General features: G+C 51.3%; 1 protein-coding gene across 1 annotated transcript in view; it reads right to left on the bottom strand.

Annotated features, from left to right (window-relative positions):
- Positions 1 to 19,445, bottom strand: part of MARK1 (microtubule affinity regulating kinase 1) — a 721,120-nt gene that overhangs the window by 408,962 nt on the left and 292,713 nt on the right. Inside the window, exon 4 of the mRNA XM_063919434.1 lies at positions 15,666 to 15,731. Coding sequence (XP_063775504.1) covers positions 15,666 to 15,731 — 66 coding nt within the window. The remainder of the gene's footprint in view (positions 1 to 15,665; positions 15,732 to 19,445) is intronic.

Genomic DNA, 19,445 nt, shown 5'->3' with positions numbered 1-19,445 from the left:
AGTACTGACTGTAACCTGCTCAGAGACCCAATCGCAGCGAGTACTGACTGTAACCTGCTCTGAGACCCCATCGCAACGAGTACTGCCTGTAACCTGCTCTGAGACTCCATCGCAGCAAGTACTGCCTGTAACCTGCTCAGAGACCCCATTGCAGCGAGTACTGCCTGTAACCTGCTCTGAGACCCCATTGCAGCAAGTACTGCCTGCAAGCTGCTCTGAGACCCCATCGCAGCGAGTACTGACCATAACCTGCTCTGAGACCCCATCGCAGCGAGTACTGCCTGTAACCTGCTCTGAGACCCCATCGCAGCAAGTACTGACCATAACCTGCTCAGAGATCCCATCACAGCAAGTACTGACTGTAACCTGCTCAGAGACCTCATCACAGCGAGTACTGACCGTAACCTGCTCTGAGACCCCATCGCAGCGAGTACTGCATGTAACCTGCTCAGAGACCCCATCGCAGCGAGTACTGCCCATAACCTGCTCTGAGACCCCATCACAGAAAGTACTGACTGTAACCTGCTCTGAGACCCCATCACAGCAAGTACTAACTGTAACCTGCTCAGGGACTCCATCGCAGCAAGTACTGACTGTAACCAGCTCAGAGACACCATCACAGCATGTACTGACTGTAACCTGCTCAGAGACCCCATCGCAGCGAGTACTGACTGTAACCTGCTCAGAGACCCCATCACAGCGAGTACTGACTGTAACCTGCTCAGAGACCCCATCACAGCAAGTACTGACTGTAACCTGCTCTGATACCCCATCGCAGCGAATACTGACTGTAACCTGCTCAGAGACCCCATCACAGCAAGTACTGACTATAACCTGCTAAAAGACCCCATCACAGAAAGTACTGACTGTAACCTGCTCAAAGACCACATCACAGCAAGTACTGACTGTAACCTGCTCAGAGACCCCATCACAGAAAGTACTGACCGCAACCTGCTCAGAGCCTCCATCGCAGCAAGTACTGACTGTAACCTGCTCTGAGACCCCATCACAGAAAGTACTAACAGTAACCTGCTCTGAGACCCCATCACAGCAAGTACTGACTGTAACCTGCTCAGAGACTCCATCGCAGCAAGCACTGACTGTAACCTGCTCTGAGACCCCATCGCAGCGAGTACTGACTGTAACCTGCTCAGAGACCCCATCGCAGCGAGTACTGACAGTAACCTGCTCAGAGACCCCATCACAGCAATTACTGACTGTAACCTGCTCTGAGACCCCTTCGCAGCGAGTACTGACTGTAACCTGCTCAGAGACCCCATCGCAGCGAGTACTGACTGTAAGATGCTCAGAGACCCCATCGCAGCAAGTACTAACTGTAATCTGCTCAGAGACCCCATCACAGCAATTACTGACTGTAACCTGCTTTGAGACCCCAATGCAGCGAGTACTGACTGTAACCTGCTCAGAGACCCCATCACAGCGAGTACTGACTGTAACCTGCTCAGAGACCCCATCACAGCAAGTACTGACTGTAACCTGCTCTGATACCCCATCACAGCAAGCACTGACTGTAACCTGCTCTGAGACCCCATCGCAGCGAGTACTGACTGTAACCTGCTCAGAGACCCCATCGCAGAGAGTACTGACTGTAACCTGCTCAGAGACCCCATCACAGCAATTACTGACTGTAACCTGCTCTGAGACCCCATCGCAGCGAGTACTGACTGTAACCTGCTCAGAGACCCCATCGCAGCGAGTACTGACTGTAACCTGCTCAGAGACCCCATCGCAGCGAGTACTGACTGTAAGATGCTCAGAGACCCCATCGCAGCAAGTACTAACTGTAATCTGCTCAGAGACCCCATCACAGCAATTACTGACTGTAAACTGCTCTGAGACCCCATCGCAGCGAGTACTGACTGTAACCTGCTCAGAGACCCCATCGCAGCGAGTACTGACTGTAACCTGCTCAGAGACCCCATCGCAGCAAGTACTGACTGTAACCTGCTCTTAGACCCCATCGCAGCGAGTACTGACTGTAACCTGCTCTGAGACCCCATCGCAGAGAGTACTGACTGTAACCTGCTCTGAGACCCCATCACAGCAAGCACTGACTGTAACCTGCTCAGAGACCACATTGCAGCAAGTACTGACTGTAACCTGCCTAGAGAACCCATCGCAGCGAGTACTGACCATAACCTGCTCAGAGACCCCATCGCAGCAAGTACTGACTGTAACCTGCTCTGAGACCCCATCACAGAAAGTACTGACTGTAACCTGCTCTGAGACCCCATCACAGCAAGTACTGACTGTAACCTGCTCAGAGACTCCATCGCAGCAAGTACTGACTGTAACCTGCTCAGAGAACCCATCGCAGCGAGTACTGACCTTAACCTGCTCAGAGACCCCATCGCAGCAAGTACTGACTGTAACCTGCTCAGAGACCCTATCGCAGCAAGTACTGACTGTAACCTGCCCAGAGAACCCATCGCAGCGAGTACTGACCTTAACCTGCTCAGAGACCCCATCGCAGCAAGTACTGACTGTAACCTGCTCAGAGACCCCATCACAGCAAGTACTGACTGTAACCTGCTCTGAGACCCCATCGCAGCGAGTACTGACTGTAAACTGCTGAGACCCCATCACAGCAAGCACTGACTGTAACCTGGTCAGAGAACCCATCACAGCGAGTACTGCCTGTAACCTGCTCAGAGACCCCATCGCAGCGAGTACTGCCTGTAACCTGCTCTGAGACCCCATTGCAGCAAGTACTGCCTGCAAGCTGCTCTGAGACCCCATCGCAGCGAGTACTGACTGTAACCTGCTCTGAGACCCCATCGCAGCCAGTACTGCCTGTAACCTGCTCTGAGACCCCATCGCAGCAAGTACTGACCATAACCTGCTCAGAGATCCCATCACAGCAAGTACTGACTGTAACCTGCTCAGAGACCTCATCACAGCGAGTACTGACCGTAACCTGCTCTGAGACCCCATCGCAGCGAGTACTGCATGTAACCTGCTCAGAGACCCCATCGCAGCGAGTACTGCCCATAACCTGCTCAGAGACCCCATCGCAGCGAGTACTGACCATAACCTGCTCAGAGACCCCATCACAGCAAGTACTGACTGTAACCTGCTCAGAGACCCCATCGCAGCGAGTACTGACTGTAACCTGCTCAGAGACCCCATCACAGCAAGTACTGACCATAACCTGCTCAGAGACCCCATCACAGCAAGTACTGACTGTAACCTGCCCAGATACCCCATCACAGCCAGCACTGACTGTAACCTGCTCAGAGACCCTATCGCAGCAAGTACTCAACATTTTACTTCCTTGTAATAAGAAATCAGAACGTAGGAGTAAATATTTAACTACTAAACACTGATCGGAATTTTATTTATTTTTGGAATAAAATATTAGCCCCACATTATTCAGCAAATTATTCTCCAGCCAGTTGGATGAGCCACCAGTAGATGTGACCTCTGGATCCGATGGCAGCACCTCCTGAAAAAGAGTACGCGTGTCCATCGCACACTGAAACAGAGTACGCGCGTCCATCGCACACTGAAACAGAGTACGCGCGTCCATCGCACACTGAAACAGAGTACGCGCGTCCATCGCACACTGAAACAGAGTACACGCGTCCATCGCACACTGAAACAGAGTACACGCGTCCATCGCACACTGAAAGAGTACGCGCATCCCTCGCACACTGAAAAAGAGTACGCGCATCCCTCGCACACCAAAACAGAGTACGCGCATCCCTAGCACACCGAAACAGAGTACACGCATCCATCGCACACCAAAACAGAGTACACGCGTCCATCGCACACCGAAACAGAGTACGCGCGTCCATCGCACACCGAAACAGAGTACGCGCGTCCATCGCACACCGAAACAGAGTACGTGCATCCCTCGCACACTGAAACAGAGTACACGCGTCCATCGCACACCGAAACAGAATACGCGCATCCCTCGCACACCGAAACAGAGTACGCGCATCCATCGCACACCGAAACAGAGTACGCGCGTCCATCGCACACTGAAAAAGAGTACACGCATCCATCGCACACCGAAACAGAGTACGCGCGTCCATTGCACACCGAAACAGAGTACACGTATCCATCGCACACTGAAATAGAGTACACGTGTCCATCGAACACCGAAACAGAGTACACGCATCCATTGCACACTGCCATCGCACACCGAAACAGAGTACACACGTCCATCGCACACCGAAACAGAGTACGCGCGTCCATCGCACACCGAAACAGAGTACGCGCGTCCATCGCACACCGAAACAGAGTACGCGCGTCCACCGCACACCGAAAAAGAGTACGCGCGTCCCTCGCACACTGAAACAGAGTACGCGCGTCCCTCGCACACTGAAACAGAGTACGCGCGTCCCTCGCACACTGAGACAGAGTACGCACGTCCCTCGCACACTGAAAAAGAGTACGCGCGTCCCTCGTACACTGAAAAAGAGTACGCGCGTCCATCGCACACTGAAAAAGAGTACGTGCGTCCATCGCACACTGAAAAAGAGTACGTGCGTCCATCGCACACCGAAACAGAGTACGCGCGTCCATTGCACACCGAAACAGAGTACGCGCGTCCATCGCACACTGAAACAGAGTACGCGCGTCCATCGCACACTGAGAGTACGCGCGTCCATCGCACACTGAAACAGAGTAAGCACGTCCATCGCACACTGAAACAGAGTACGCGCGTCCATCGCACACTGAGAGTACGCGCGTCCATCGCACACTGAAACAGAGTACGCGCGTCCATCGCACACTGAGAGTACGCGCGTCCATCGCACACCGAAACAGAGTACGCGCGTCCATCGCACACCGAAACAGAGTACGCGCGTCCATCGCACACTGAAACAGAGTACGCGCATCCCTCGCACACCGAAACAGAGTACGCGTGTCCATCACACACTGAAACAGAGTACGCGCGTCCATCGCACACCGAAACAGAGTACGCGCGTCCATCGCACACTGAAAGAGTACGCGCGTCCATCGCACACTGAAAAAGAGTACGCGCATCCATCGCACACCGAAACAGAGTACACGCATCCATCGCACACTGAAAAAGAGTGCGCGCGTCCATCGCACACTGAAAAAGAGTACGCGCGTCCCTCGCACACTGAAACCGGATACGCGCGTCCACCGCACACTGAAAAAGAGTACACGCGTCCCTCGCACACTGAAACAGAGTACACGCGTCCATCGCACACTGAAACAGAGTACACGCATCCATCGCACACTGAAACAGAGTACGCGCGTCCATCGCACACTGAAACAGAGTATGCGCATCCCTCGCACACTGAAACAGAGTACGCGCGTCCATCGCACACTGAAACAGAGTACACGCATCCATCGCACACTGCCATCGCACACTGAAACAGAGTACGCGCGTCCATCGCACACTGAAACAGAGTACGCGCGTCCATCGCACACTGAAACAGAGTACACGCATCCATCGCACACTGAAACAGAGTACACGCATCCATCGCACACTGAAACAGAGTACACGCATCCATCGCATACTGCCATCGCACACTGAAACAGAGTACGCGCGTCCATCGCACACTGAAACAGAGTACGCGCGTCCATCGCACACTGAAACAGAGTACACGCATCCATCGCACACTGCCATCGCACACTGAAACAGAGTACGCGCGTCCATCGCACACCAAAACAGAGTACGCGCGTCCATTGCACAATGAAACAGAGTACACGCATCCATCGCACAATGAAACAGAGTATGCGCGTCCATCGCACACCGAAACAGAGTATGCGCGTCCATCGCACACTGAAAGAGTACGCGCGTCCATCGCACACTTAAACAGAGTACACGCATCCATCGCACACCGAAACAGAGTACGCGCATCCCTCGCACACTGAAACAGAGTACACGCATCCATCGCACACCGAAACAGAGTACGCGCGTCCATCGCACACCGAAACAGAGTACGCGCGTCCATCGCACACTGAAAGAGTACGCGCGTCCCTCGCACACTGAAACAGAGTACGCGCGTCCATCGCACACTGAAACAGAGTACGCGCGTCCATCGCACACTGAAACAGAGTACACGCATCCATCGCACACTGCCATCGCACACTGTAACAGAGTACGCGCGTCCATTGCACACTGAAACAGAGTACACGCATCCATCGCACACCGAAACAGAGTACACGCGTCCATCGCACACTGAAAAAGAGTACGCGCATCCCTCGCACACTGAAACAGAGTACGCGCGTCCCTCGCACACTGAAACAGAGTACGCGCGTCCATCGCACACTGAAACAGAGTACGCGCGTCCATCGCACACTGAAACAGAGTACACGCATCCATCGCACACTGCCATCGCACACTGAAACAGAGTACGCGCGTCCATCGCACACCAAAACAGAGTACGCGCGTCCATTGCACACTGAAACAGAGTACACGCGTCCATCGCACACTGAAAGAGTACGCGCGTCCATCGCACACTGAAAAAGAGTACGCGCATCCCTCGCACACTGAAAAAGAGTACGCGCATCCCTCGCACACTGAAAGAGTACGCGCGTCCCTCGCACACTGAAACAGAGTACGCGCGTCCATCGCACACTGAAACAGAGTACACGCATCCATCGCACACTGCCATCGCACACTGAAACAGAGTACGCGCGTCCATCGCACACCAAAACAGAGTACGCGCGTCCATTGCACACTGAAACAGAGTACACCACATCACACACACACACAAGTATTTCTACAGTGACACAAATGTACAATGACAGACTGTACTAATGTATTTATGTGGTAATCTCGTGTTAATGGCGATCTGACACGGCGGTAACAGAACGGATTTCCCCTACGATAAAATTGGGAGTTATGGTCCTTATACACTTGTGAGTTATCTGGTACAATGCTTCGATTTCGACCGCATCTGTGAGATAAATCGCAGAATTGCATGCACATCTTATGTACCATGCGACGCAATGCGCGGGCACGCTGGTCGAATCTCACATCTCAAGATATTATGTGCTACACTTAATATTTATCGGATTGTGCGTGCGACCGCATGCTGTTTTACCACATTGGGTTTATCGCACTGCGATGTGCGATCTGTCAGTTATTTAGCTCACTTCCTGGACACTCCCCTCCACCCATTTCTGCTCGCAAGAGGTATGCGATAAATCACATGATTGTATGTGCACCGAATGCACAAAAAAAACACTTTCGATGCGATTAATCGCACGCAGACCTTCAAGGTAAATCGAAGCGCAATATTGCACAAGTGTATGGGCACCATTAGTATTGCGCATTTGTGATTATTTTTTCTCACTCTAAAAACTAAGAAAGTGAAGAACGTTATTACAGCGCGATTCTGTGACCCGTCCCCCGCTGTTGTCACCTCAAGTGTGAGTAGTAGATTCAGGTGACATTATCTCATGTTTCACCCCCAATAACATCACGATGGGAAAATAAGATTTTACTTACCGATAAATCTATTTCTCGTAGTCCGTAGTGGATGCTGGGACTCCGTCAGGACCATGGGGAATAGCGGCTCCGCAGGAGACAGGGCACAAAATTTAAAAGTTTGACCACTAGGTGGTGTGTACTGGCTCCTCCCCCTATGACCCTCCTCCAAGCCTCAGTTAGGATACTGTGCCCGGACGAGCGTACACAATAAGGAAGGATTTTGAATCCCGGGTAAGACTCATACCAGCCACACCAATCACACCGTACAACTTGTGATCTGAACCCAGTTAACAGTATGACAAACGTAGGAGCCTCTGAACAGACGGCTCACAACAATAACAACCCGATTTTTTTGTAACAATAACTATGTACAAGTATTGCAGACAATCCGCACTTGGGATGGGCGCCCAGCATCCACTACGGACTACGAGAAATAGATTTATCGGTAAGTAAAATCTTATTTTCTCTGACGTCCTAGTGGATGCTGGGACTCCGTCAGGACCATGGGGATTATACCAAAGCTCCCAAACGGGCGGGAGAGTGCGGATGACTCTGCAGCACCGAATGAGAGAACTCCAGGTCCTCCTTAGCCAGGGTATCAAATTTGTAGAATTTTACAAACGTGTTCTCCCCTGACCACGTAGTTGCTCGGCAGAGTTGTAATGCCGAGACCCCTCGGGCAGCCGCCCAAGATGAGCCCACCTTCCTTGTGGAATGGGCCTTGACAGATTTAGGCTGTGGCAGGCCTGCCACAGAATGTGCAAGTTGAATTGTGCTACAAATCCAACGAGCAATCGTCTGCTTAGAAGCAGGAGCACCCAGCTTGTTGGGTGCATACAGTATAAACAGCGAGTCAGATTTTCTGACTCCAGCCGTCCTTGAAATATATATTTTCAATGCTCTGACAACGTCCAGCAACTTGGAATCCTCCAAATCGCTAGTAGCCGCAGGCACCACAATAGGCTGGTTCAGGTGAAACGCTGAAACCACCTTAGGCAGAAAGTGAGGACGCGTCCGCAGTTCTGCCCTGTCCGAATGGAAAATCAGATATGGGCTTTTATACGATAAAGCCGCCAATTCTGACACTCTCCTGGCTGAAGCCAGGGCCAGTAGCATGGTTACTTTCCATGTAAGATATTTCAAATCCACCGATTTGAGTGGCTCAAACCAATGGGATTTGAGAAAATCCAAAACTACATTAAGATCCCACGGTGCCACTGGGGGCACAACCGGGGGCTGTATATGTAGTACTCCTTTTACAAAAGTCTGGACTTCAGGAACTGAAGCCAATTCTTTCTGGAAGAAAATCGACAGGGCCGAAATTTGAACCTTAATGGACCCTAATTTGAGGCCCATAGACAATCCTGTTTGCAGGAAATGTAGGAATCGACCCAGTTGAAATTCCTCCGTCGGGGCCTTCCTGGCCTCACACCACGCAACATATTTTCTCCAAATGCGGTGATAATGTTGTGCAGTCACCTCCTTCCTGGCTTTTACCAGGGTAGGGATGACCTCTTCCGGAATGCCTTTTTCCCTTAGGATTCGGCGTTCAACCGCCATGCCGTCAAACGCAGCCGCGGTAAGTCTTGGAATAGACACGGTCCCTGCTGAAGCAGGTCCCGTCTTAGAGGTAGAGGCCACGGATCTTCCGTGAGCATCTCCTGAAGTTCCGGGTACCAAGTTCTTCTTGGCCAATCCGGAGCCACGAGTATCGTTCTTACTCCCCTTTGCCGTATAATTCTCAGTACTTTTGGTATGAGAGGCAGAGGAGGAAACACATACACTGACTGGTACACCCATGGTGTTACCAGAGCGTCTACAGCTATTGCCTGAGGGTCTCTTGACCTGGCGCAATACCTGTCCAGTTTTTTGTTGAGGCGGGACGCCATCATGTCCACCATTGGTCTTTCCCAATGGACCACAATCATGTGGAAGACTTCTGGATGAAGTCCCCACTCTCCCGGGTGCAGATCGTGTCTGCGGAGGAAGTCTGCTTCCCAGTTGTCCACTCCCGGGATGAACACAGCTGACAGTGCTAACACATGATTTTCTGCCCAGCGGAGAATCCTTGCAGCTTCTGCCATTGCCCTCCTGCTTCTTGTGCCGCCCTGTCTGTTTACGTGGGCGACTGCCGTGATGTTGTCCGACTGAATCAACACCGGCTGACCCTGAAGCAGAGGTTTTGCCAGGCTTAGAGCATTGTAGATTGCTCTTAGCTCCAGTATATTTATGTGAGGAGACGTCTCCAGGCTTGACCACACGCCCTGGAAGTTTCTTCCCTGTGTGACCGCTCCCCAGCCTCTCAGGCTGGCATCCGTGGTCACCAGGACCCAGTCCTGAATGCCGAATCTGCGGCCCTCTAACAGATGAGCACTCTGCAACCACCATAGCAGAGACACTCTTGTCCTTGTGGACAATTTTATCCGCTGATGCATCTGCAGATGCGATCCGGACCATTTGTCCAGCAGATCCCACTGAAAAGTTCGTGCATGGAATCTGCCGAATGGAATCGCTTCGTAAGAAGCTACCATTTTTCCCAGGACTCTTGTGCATTGATGCACAGATACTTTTCCTGGTTTTAGGAGGTTCCTGACTAGATCGGATAACTCCCTGGCTTTCTCCTCCGGAAGAAATACCTTTTTCTGAACAGTGTCCAGAATCATCCCTAGGAACAACAGACGTGTCGTCGGGATCAGTTGGGATTTTGGAAAATTCAGAATCTACCCGTGTTGTTGGAGCACTACTTGGGTTAGTGCTACTTCGACCTCCAGCTGTTCTCTGGATCTTGCCCTTATCAGGAGATCGTCCAAGTAAGGGATAATTAAGACGCCTTCTCTTCGAAGAAGGATCATCATTTCGGCCATTACCTTGGTAAAGACCCGGGGAGCCGTGGACAATCCAAACGGCAGCGTCTGAAACTGATAATGACAGTTTTGGACCACGAACCTGAGGTACCCTTGGTGTGAAGGACAAATTGGAACATGAAGGTAAGCATTCTTGATGTCCAAGGACACCATAAAATCCCCTTCTTCCAGATTCGCTATCACTGCTCTGAGTGACTCCATCTTGAACTTGAATTTTTGTATGTACAGGTTCAGAGATTTTAGATTTAGAATCGGTCTTACCGAGCCGTCCGGCTTCGGTACCACAAATAGCGTGGAGTAATACCCCTGTCCCTGTTGTAGGAGGGGTACCTTGACTATCACCTGCTGAGAATACAGCTTGTGAATGGCCTCCAATACCGTCGCCCTGTCGGAGGGAGACGTTGGCAAAGCAGACTTTAGGAAACGGCGAGGAGGGGACTTCTCGAATTCCAACCTGTAACCCTGAGATACTACCTGCAGGATCCAGGGGTCCACCTGCGAGTGAGCCCACTGTGCGCTGAAATGTTTGAGGCGACCCCCCACCGCCCCTGAGTCTGCTTGTAAGGTCCCAGCGTCATGCTGACGCCTTTGTAGAAGCCGGGGAGGGCTTCTGCTCCTGGGAAGGAGCTGCTTGTTGCAGTCTCTTACCCTTTCCTTTGCCTCGGGGCAAATAGGAATGTCCTTTTGCTCGTTTGTTCTTATAGGAACGAAAGGACTGCGGCTGAAAAGCCTGCAGCTTTTTCTGCTGGGAGGTGACCTGGGGTAAAAAGGTGGATTTTCCGGCCGTTGCCGTGGCCACCAGATCCGATAGACCGACCCCAAATAATTCCTCCCCCTTATACGGCAATACTTCCATATGTCGTTTGGAATCCGCATCACCTGACCACTGGCGCGTCCATAAACTTCTTCTGGCAGATATGGACATCGCACTTACTCTTGATGCCAGAGTGCAAATATCTCTCTGTGCATCTCGCATATAAAGAAATACATCCTTTAACTGCTCTATAGTCAGTAAAATACTGTCCCTATCCAGGGTATCAATATTTTCAGACAGTGACTCCGACCAAGCCACGCCAGCACTGCACATCCAGGCTGAGGCGATTGCTGGTCTCAGTATAACACCCGTATGTGTGTATATACTTTTTAATGTATTCTCCAGCCTCCTATCAGCTGGATCCTTGAGGGCGGCCGTATCAGGAGACGGTAACGCCACTTGCTTTGATAAGCGTGTGAGCGCCTTATCCACCCTAGGAGGTGTTTCCCAGCGTGCCCTAACCTCTGGCGGGAAAGGGTATAATGCCAATAACTTCTTTGAAATTAGCAGTTTTCTATCTGGGGTAACCCACGCTTCATCACACACTTCATTCAGTTCCTCTGATTCAGGAAAAACTATCGGTAGTTTTTTCACACCCCACATAATACCCCTTTTTGTGGTACTTGCAGTATCAGAGATATGCAAAGCCTCCTTCATTGCCGTGATCATATAACGTGTGGCCCTACTGGAAAATACGTTTGTTTCTTCACCGTCGACACTGGATTCAGTGTCAGTGTCTGGGTCTGTGTCGACCGACTGAGGTAAAGGGCGTTTTACAGCCCCTGACGGTGTCTGAGACGCCTGGACAGGTACTAACTGGTTTGCCGGCTGTCTCATGTCGTCAACCGACTTTTGTAGCGTGCTGACACTATCCCGTAATTCCATAAACAAAGCCATCCATTCTGGTGTCGACTCCCTAGGGGGTGACATCACCATTACAGGCAATTGCTCCGCCTCCACGCCAACATCGTCCTCATACATGTCGACACACACGTACCGACACACAGCAGACACACAGGGAATGCTCTGATAGAAGACAGGACCCCACTAGCTCTTTGGGGAGACAGAGGGAGAGTTTGCCAGCACACACCCAAGCGCTATAAATATATATAGGGACAACCTTAATAAGTGTGTTCCCTTTATAGCAGCTCAAATATTATAAATATCGCCAATAAGTGCCCCCCCTCTCTGTTTTTACCCTGTTTCTGTAGTGCAGTGCAGGGGAGAGTCCTGGGAGCCTTCCTCGCAGCGGAGCTGGGCAGGAAAATGGCGCTGTGTGCTGAGGAGAATAGGCCCCGCCCCCTTTTCGGCGGGCTTCTTCTCCCGGTTTTTTTGGAACCTGGCAGGGGTTAAATACATCCATATAGCCCCAGGGGCTATATGTGATATATTTTAGCCAGAATAGGTATATTACATTGCTGCCCAGGGCGCCCCCCCCAGCGCCCTGCACCCTCAGTGACCGCTGGTGTGAAGTGTGCGGAGAGCAATGGCGCACAGCTGCAGTGCTGTGCGCTACCTCATGAAGACTGAGACGTCTTCTGCCGCCGGTTTCTGGACCTCTTCTCTATTCGGCATCTGCAAGGGGGTCGGCGGCGCGGCTCCGGTGACCCATCCAGGCTGTACCTGTGATCGTCCCTCTGGAGCTAGTGTCCAGTAGCCTAAGAAGCAAATCCATCCTGCACGCAGGTGAGTTCACTTCTTCTCCCCTAAGTCCCTCGTTGCAGTGAGCCTGTTGCCAGCAGGACTCACTGAAAATAAAAAACCTAACAAACTTTTTCTAAGCAGCTCTTTAGGAGAGCCACCTAGATTGCACCCTGCTCGGACGGGCACAAAAAGCTAACTGAGGCTTGGAGGAGGGTCATAGGGGGAGGAGCCAGTACACACCACCTAGTGGTCAAACTTTTAAATTTTGTGCCCTGTCTCCTGCGGAGCCGCTATTCCCCATGGTCCTGACGGAGTCCCAGCATCCACTAGGACGTCAGAGAAATTAATATACGTGACCTAAACATCATTCCTGCAGTCGCACGTTCCATCTCTGCGCCAGATCCCAGGCTATCTCCAGTCATCATCTTAATCGCAGCGCTATGTGACTAGGACGCACCAGGAGACTGCGCTGATTAATTTGATATGTAATACTTGAATATCTGTGTGAGACGGAGTCTCTAAATCTGTATACAAAGGGATACAATGTGGCGTCTGTTTTCTCCACGCCAAGTTCTGTTGTGCTCCGTATACAGATATACAAGTGTCACATATCAGATTAATCTGCAGTCTCCTGGTGCGTCCTAGTTGCACTGAATTGAGGCTAAGTAAATTATCACATAAAAAGATGCAAAAAACCCACCCGGCGCTAGCAGAGTCATGCGAGACCTCGTGGCTCACTCGCATCACATGGTTTATTGAGGATACTTGTATGAGGACACATCTGTTGGTGCAAAAACTCTCATTTCCAACAATGGTGCAAAAAAGTGGAGAATAAAATGAGATTGAGCCTGAAACTCTAGATTGAATGGGCCCAAAAGGCGGCCTAATCCAGATCTGATCGCAGCAGCTAATTTGTTAGCAAATGGGCAATACCATGTGCACTGCAGGGGGGGGGGGGGGGGGGGGGGGGGCAGATATACCATGTACACTGCAGGGGGGAGATATAACATGTGCACTGCGGGGTGAGAGGGGGCAGATATACCATGTGCACTGCAGGGGGGGCGCAGATATACCATGTACACTGCAGGGGGGGGGGGGGATAAGATATACCATGTGCACTGCAGGGGGGGGGGGGGGGGCAGATATACCATGTACACTGCAGGGGGGGAGATATAACATGTGCACTGCGGGGTGAGAGGGGGCAGATATACCATGTGCACTGCGGGGTGAGAGGGGGCAGATATACCATGTGCACTGCAGGGGGGGGAGATATAACATGTGCACTGCGGGGTGAGAGGGGGCAGATATAACATGTCACTGCAGGGGGGGGGCAGATATAACATGTGCACTGCGGGGTGAGAGGGGGCAGATATAACATGTCACTGCAGGGGGGGGGGGCAGATATAACATGTGCACTGCGGGGTGAGAGGGGGCAGATATAACATGTGCACTGCGGGGTGAGAGGGGGCAGATATAACATGTACACTGCAGGGGGGGGCAGATATTACATGTACACTGCAGGGGGGGGCAGATATAACATATGCACTGCGGGGTGAGAGGGGGCAGATATACCATGTACACTGCAGGGGGGGGGGGCAGATATAACATGTGCACTGCGGGGTGAGAGGGGGCAGATATAACATGTACACTGCAGGGGGGGGCAGATATAACATGTGCACTACGGGGTGAGAGGGGGCAGATATAACATGTACACTGCAGGAGGGGGCAGATATAACATGTACACTGCAGGGGGGGGCAGATATAACATGTGCACTGCGGGGTGAGAGGGGGCAGATATACCATGTACACTGCAGGGGGGGGGCAGATATAACATGTGCACTGCGGGGTGAGAGGGGGCAGATATAACATGTACACTGCAGGGGGGCAGATATAACATGTGCACTGCGGGGTGAGAGGGGGCAGATATAACATGTACACTGCAGGGGGGCAGATATAACATGTGCAGAGACTTGGCTCACATCCACTAGTGTGATATGGCCTGTTTTGATGTGATTGAGACGGATTCCATGAAGTGTCACATTGCAGGTCCTTTTCATGCAATTGCGATGCGAGGCGTGCTCCCGTGCGTCTCCCATCGCAGATCACACGAGCTGCCGTTATATTTATCTCAATTGCACAGAAATAGGTTTAATAACATTAGATTGCATGAGATAAATCACATGTAAAACATACACTCAGGTAGCAAATCGCAATCACTCCCGGGACGCTCCCAGCCAGATTGCAGGAGAAATGGATCCAACGCATTGCTGAGATAAAACTCCCTAGTGGATGGGGGCCTTTAGATTTGGGTGGGGTGTGGCAGGGGAGCAGATGTAACATGTGCAGAGAGAGTTAGATTTGGGTGGGGTGTGTTTAAACTGAAATCTAAATTGCAGTGTAAAAATAAAGCAGCCAGTATTTATCCTGCACAGAAACAATATAACCCACCCAAAATCTAACTCTCTCTGCACATGTTACATTTGCCGCACCTGCACTGCATGTTACATCTGCCCCACCTTCACTGCACATGGTTTTGCCCAACTGCTAACACATTTGCTGCTGTGATCAGGTCTGAATTAGGCCCATTGTTTCCATATCTAGCCTAATGGCGAATTTGTGTAATTTTCACAATGAGAAGAAGAATACGTCAGCACGATCATCTATTTACACCAATTACAATTTATTCACCAGGAGAAATGACGTATCAAGAACTGTGAAGACAACGTGATTAAGAAACAGGAGACGAAAAGGTTTCAGGGAAAGCAGACAGGACCCCATCTGCCGGCTCCTCCAATCAGAAGCTGGGAAATCCAGGGCACAGCACAAAGATGGCAGACTACAGAGACGTTCCACTTATATACACCGGTGTCACATAGACCTAAGTACACATGCAGAATGTACCTACCTCCACTAGCATACTCCATTATCAAGTATAAGGTCTTCTCAGTTTCAATGACTTCAAACAGTTTTACTGCAAGAATAGAAAAGAGAGAGTTACCTGTGGTGTCAGATGCTTTCCGGATTGAGGGGCAGATTTACTAAAACTACTAAAAAGTAAAAGTAGATGCGTTGCCTGAAACAGCCAATCAGAATCTAGCTATCATTTACATACTACAGTGTAGAAATCATAGCTCTAATCTGATTGGTTACTTGAGGCACCACTTTCTGATAAATCTTCTCCTTAGTCCTATATACTGTATAAGAAACGTCCAGGAACACCCCTAACACAGTCACATACAATACAATGCAAGCTTCTATTTCCCTTCAGTCCAATCTACTGATCACTGATTGGATCCAGCGCCGGCTGTCCATATCCCGAGAGCGCCATCCAGCCCATCACAATGCCGGCAGCAGAGCGGACTGCACTAGCCATAGGATCTCGCCGGCGCCATTGCCAGCTCTTGGGATTCCGGCGTCGGTATCTAGACCTCCAGGATCCCGACAGCCGGCAAAATGACTGCATCCGGAATGATCAGCACAGACAGGGGGTACAATGAGCACAGACAGGGGGTATGATGATGAGCACAGACAGGGGGTATGATGATGAGCACAGACAGGGGGTACGATCAGCACAGACAGGGGGTAGAATGAGCACAGACAGGGGGTATGATGATGAGCACAGACAGGGGGTATGATGAGCACAGACAGGGGGTAGGATGATCAGTACAGACAGGGGGTATGATGATCAGCACAGACAGGGGGTAGGATGATCAGTACAGACAGGGGGTATGATGATCAGCACAGACAGGGGGTAGGATGATCAGCACAGACAGGGGGTATGATGATCAGCACAGACAGGGGGTAGGATGAGCACAGACAGGGGGTATGATGATCAGCACAGACAGGGGGTAGGATGATGATCACAGACAGGGGGTATGATGATGATGAGCACAGACAGGGGGTATGATGATGAGCACAGACAGGGGGTATGATGATGAGCACAGACAGGGGGTATGATGATCAGCACAGACAGGGGGTATGATGATGAGCACAGACAGGGGGTATGATGATGAGCACAGACAGGGGGTATGATGATGAGCACAGACAGGGGGTATGATGATGAGCACAGACAGGGGGTATGATGATCAGCACAGATAGGGGGTATGATGATGAGCACAGACAGAGGGTATGATGATGAGCACAGACAGGGGGTATGATGATGAGCACAGACAGGGGGTATGATGATCAGCACAGACAGGGGGTATGATGATCAGCACAGACAGGGGGTATGATGATCAGCACAGACAGGGGGTATGATGATCAGCACAGACAGGGGGTATGATGATCAGCACAGACAGGGGGTATGATGATGAGCACAGACAGGGGGTATGATGATGAGCACAGACAGGGGGTATGATGATGAGCACAGACAGGGGGTATGATGATGAGCACAGACAGGGGGTATGATGATGAGCACAGACAGGGGGTATGATGATCAGCACAGACAGGGGGTATGATGATCAGCACAGACAGGGGGTATGATGATGAGCACAGACAGGGGGTATGATGATGAGCACAGACAGGGGGTATGATGATGAGCACAGACAGGGGGTATGATGATGAGCACAGACAGGGGGTATGATGATGAGCACAGACAGGGGGTATGATGATCAGCACAGACAGGGGGTATGATGATGAGCACAGACAGGGGGTATGATGATCAGCACAGACAGGGGGTATGATGATCAGCACAGACAGAGGGTATGATGATGAGCACAGACAGGGGGTATGATGATGAGCACAGACAGGGGGTATGATGATGAGCACAGACAGGGGGTATGATGATCAGCACAGACAGGGGGTATGATGATGAGCACAGACAGGGGGTATGATGATCAGCACAGACAGGGGGTATGATGATCAGCACAGACAGGGGGTATGATGATCAGCACAGACAGGGGGTAGGATGATCAGCACAGACAGGGGGTATGATGATGAGCACAGACAGGGGGTATGATGATCAGCACAGACAGGGGGTATGATGATGAGCACAGACAGGGGGTATGATGATCAGCACAGACAGGGGGTATGATGAGCACAGACAGGGGGTATGATGATGAGCACAGACAGGGGGTATGATGATGAGCACAGACAGGGGGTATGATGATGAGCACAGACAGGGGGTATGATGATGAGCACAGACAGGGGGTATGATGATCAGCACAGACAGGGGGTATGATGATCAGCACAGACAGGGGGTAGGATGATCAGCACAGACAGGGGGTATGATGATGAGCACAGACAGGGGGTATGATGATCAGCACAGACAGGGGGTATGATGATGAGCACAGACAGGGGGTATGATGATCAGCACAGACAGGGGGTATGATGAGCACAGACAGGGGGTATGATGATGAGCACAGACAGGGGGTATGATGATGAGCACAGACAGGGGGTATGATGATGAGCACAGACAGGGGGTATGATGATCAGCACAGACAGGGGGTATGATGATGAGCACAGACAGGGGGTATGATGATGAGCACAGACAGGGGGTATGATGATCAGCACAGACAGGGGGTATGATGATGAGCAAAGACAGGGGGTATGATGATCAGCACAGACAGGGGGTATGATGATCAGCACAGACAGGGGGTATGATGATCAGCACAGACAGGGGGTATGATGATCAGCACAGACAGGGGGTATGATGATGAGCACAGACAGGGGGTATGATGATCAGCACAGACAGGGGGTATGATGAGCACAGACAGGGGGTATGATGATCAGCACAGACAGGGGGTATGATGATGAGCACAGACAGGGGGTATGATGATCAGCACAGACAGGGGGTATGATGAGCACAGACAGGGGGTATGATGATGAGCACAGACAGGGGGTATGATGAGCACAGACAGGGGGTATGATGATCAGCACAGACAGGGGGTATGATGATGAGCAAAGACAGGGGGTATGATGATCAGCACAGACAGGGGGTATGATGAGCACAGACAGGGGGTATGATGATGAGCACAGACAGGGGGTATGATGATGAGCACAGACAGGGGGTATGATGATGAGCACAGACAGGGGGTATGATGATGAGCACAGACAGGGGGTATGATGATGAGCACAGACAGGGGGTATGATGATGAGCACAGACAGGGGGTATGATGATGAGCACAGACAGGGGGTATGATGAGCACAGACAGGGGGTATGATGATGAGCACAGACAGGGGGTATGATGATGAGCACAGACAGGGGGTATGATGATGAGCACAGACAGGGGGTATGATGAGCACAGACAGGGGGTATGATGATGAGCACAGACAGGGGGTATGATGATCAGCACAGACAGGGGGTATGATGAGCACAGACAGGGGGTATGATGATCAGCACAGACAGGGGGTATGATGATCAGCACAGACAGGGGGTATGATGATGAGCACAGACAGGGGGTATGATGATCAGCACAGACAGGGGGTATGATGAGCACAGACAGGGGGTATGATGAGCACAGACAGGGGGTATGATGATGAGCACAGACAGGGGGTATGATGAGCACAGACAGGGGGTAGGATGAGCACAGACAGGGGGTATGATGATCAGCACAGACAGGGGTTATGATGATGAGCACAGACAGGGGGTATGATGATGAGCACAGACAGGGGGTATGATGATGAGCACAGACAGGGGGTATGATGAGCACAGACAGGGGGTATGATGATCAGCACAGACAGGGGG

Source organism: Pseudophryne corroboree, chromosome 4 (genome assembly GCF_028390025.1).
Source record: "Pseudophryne corroboree isolate aPseCor3 chromosome 4, aPseCor3.hap2, whole genome shotgun sequence".
NCBI lineage: Eukaryota > Metazoa > Chordata > Amphibia > Anura > Myobatrachidae > Pseudophryne > Pseudophryne corroboree.
Note: the sequence above shows the minus strand (reverse complement) of the source record. Positions and strands in the feature narration are given on the sequence as shown.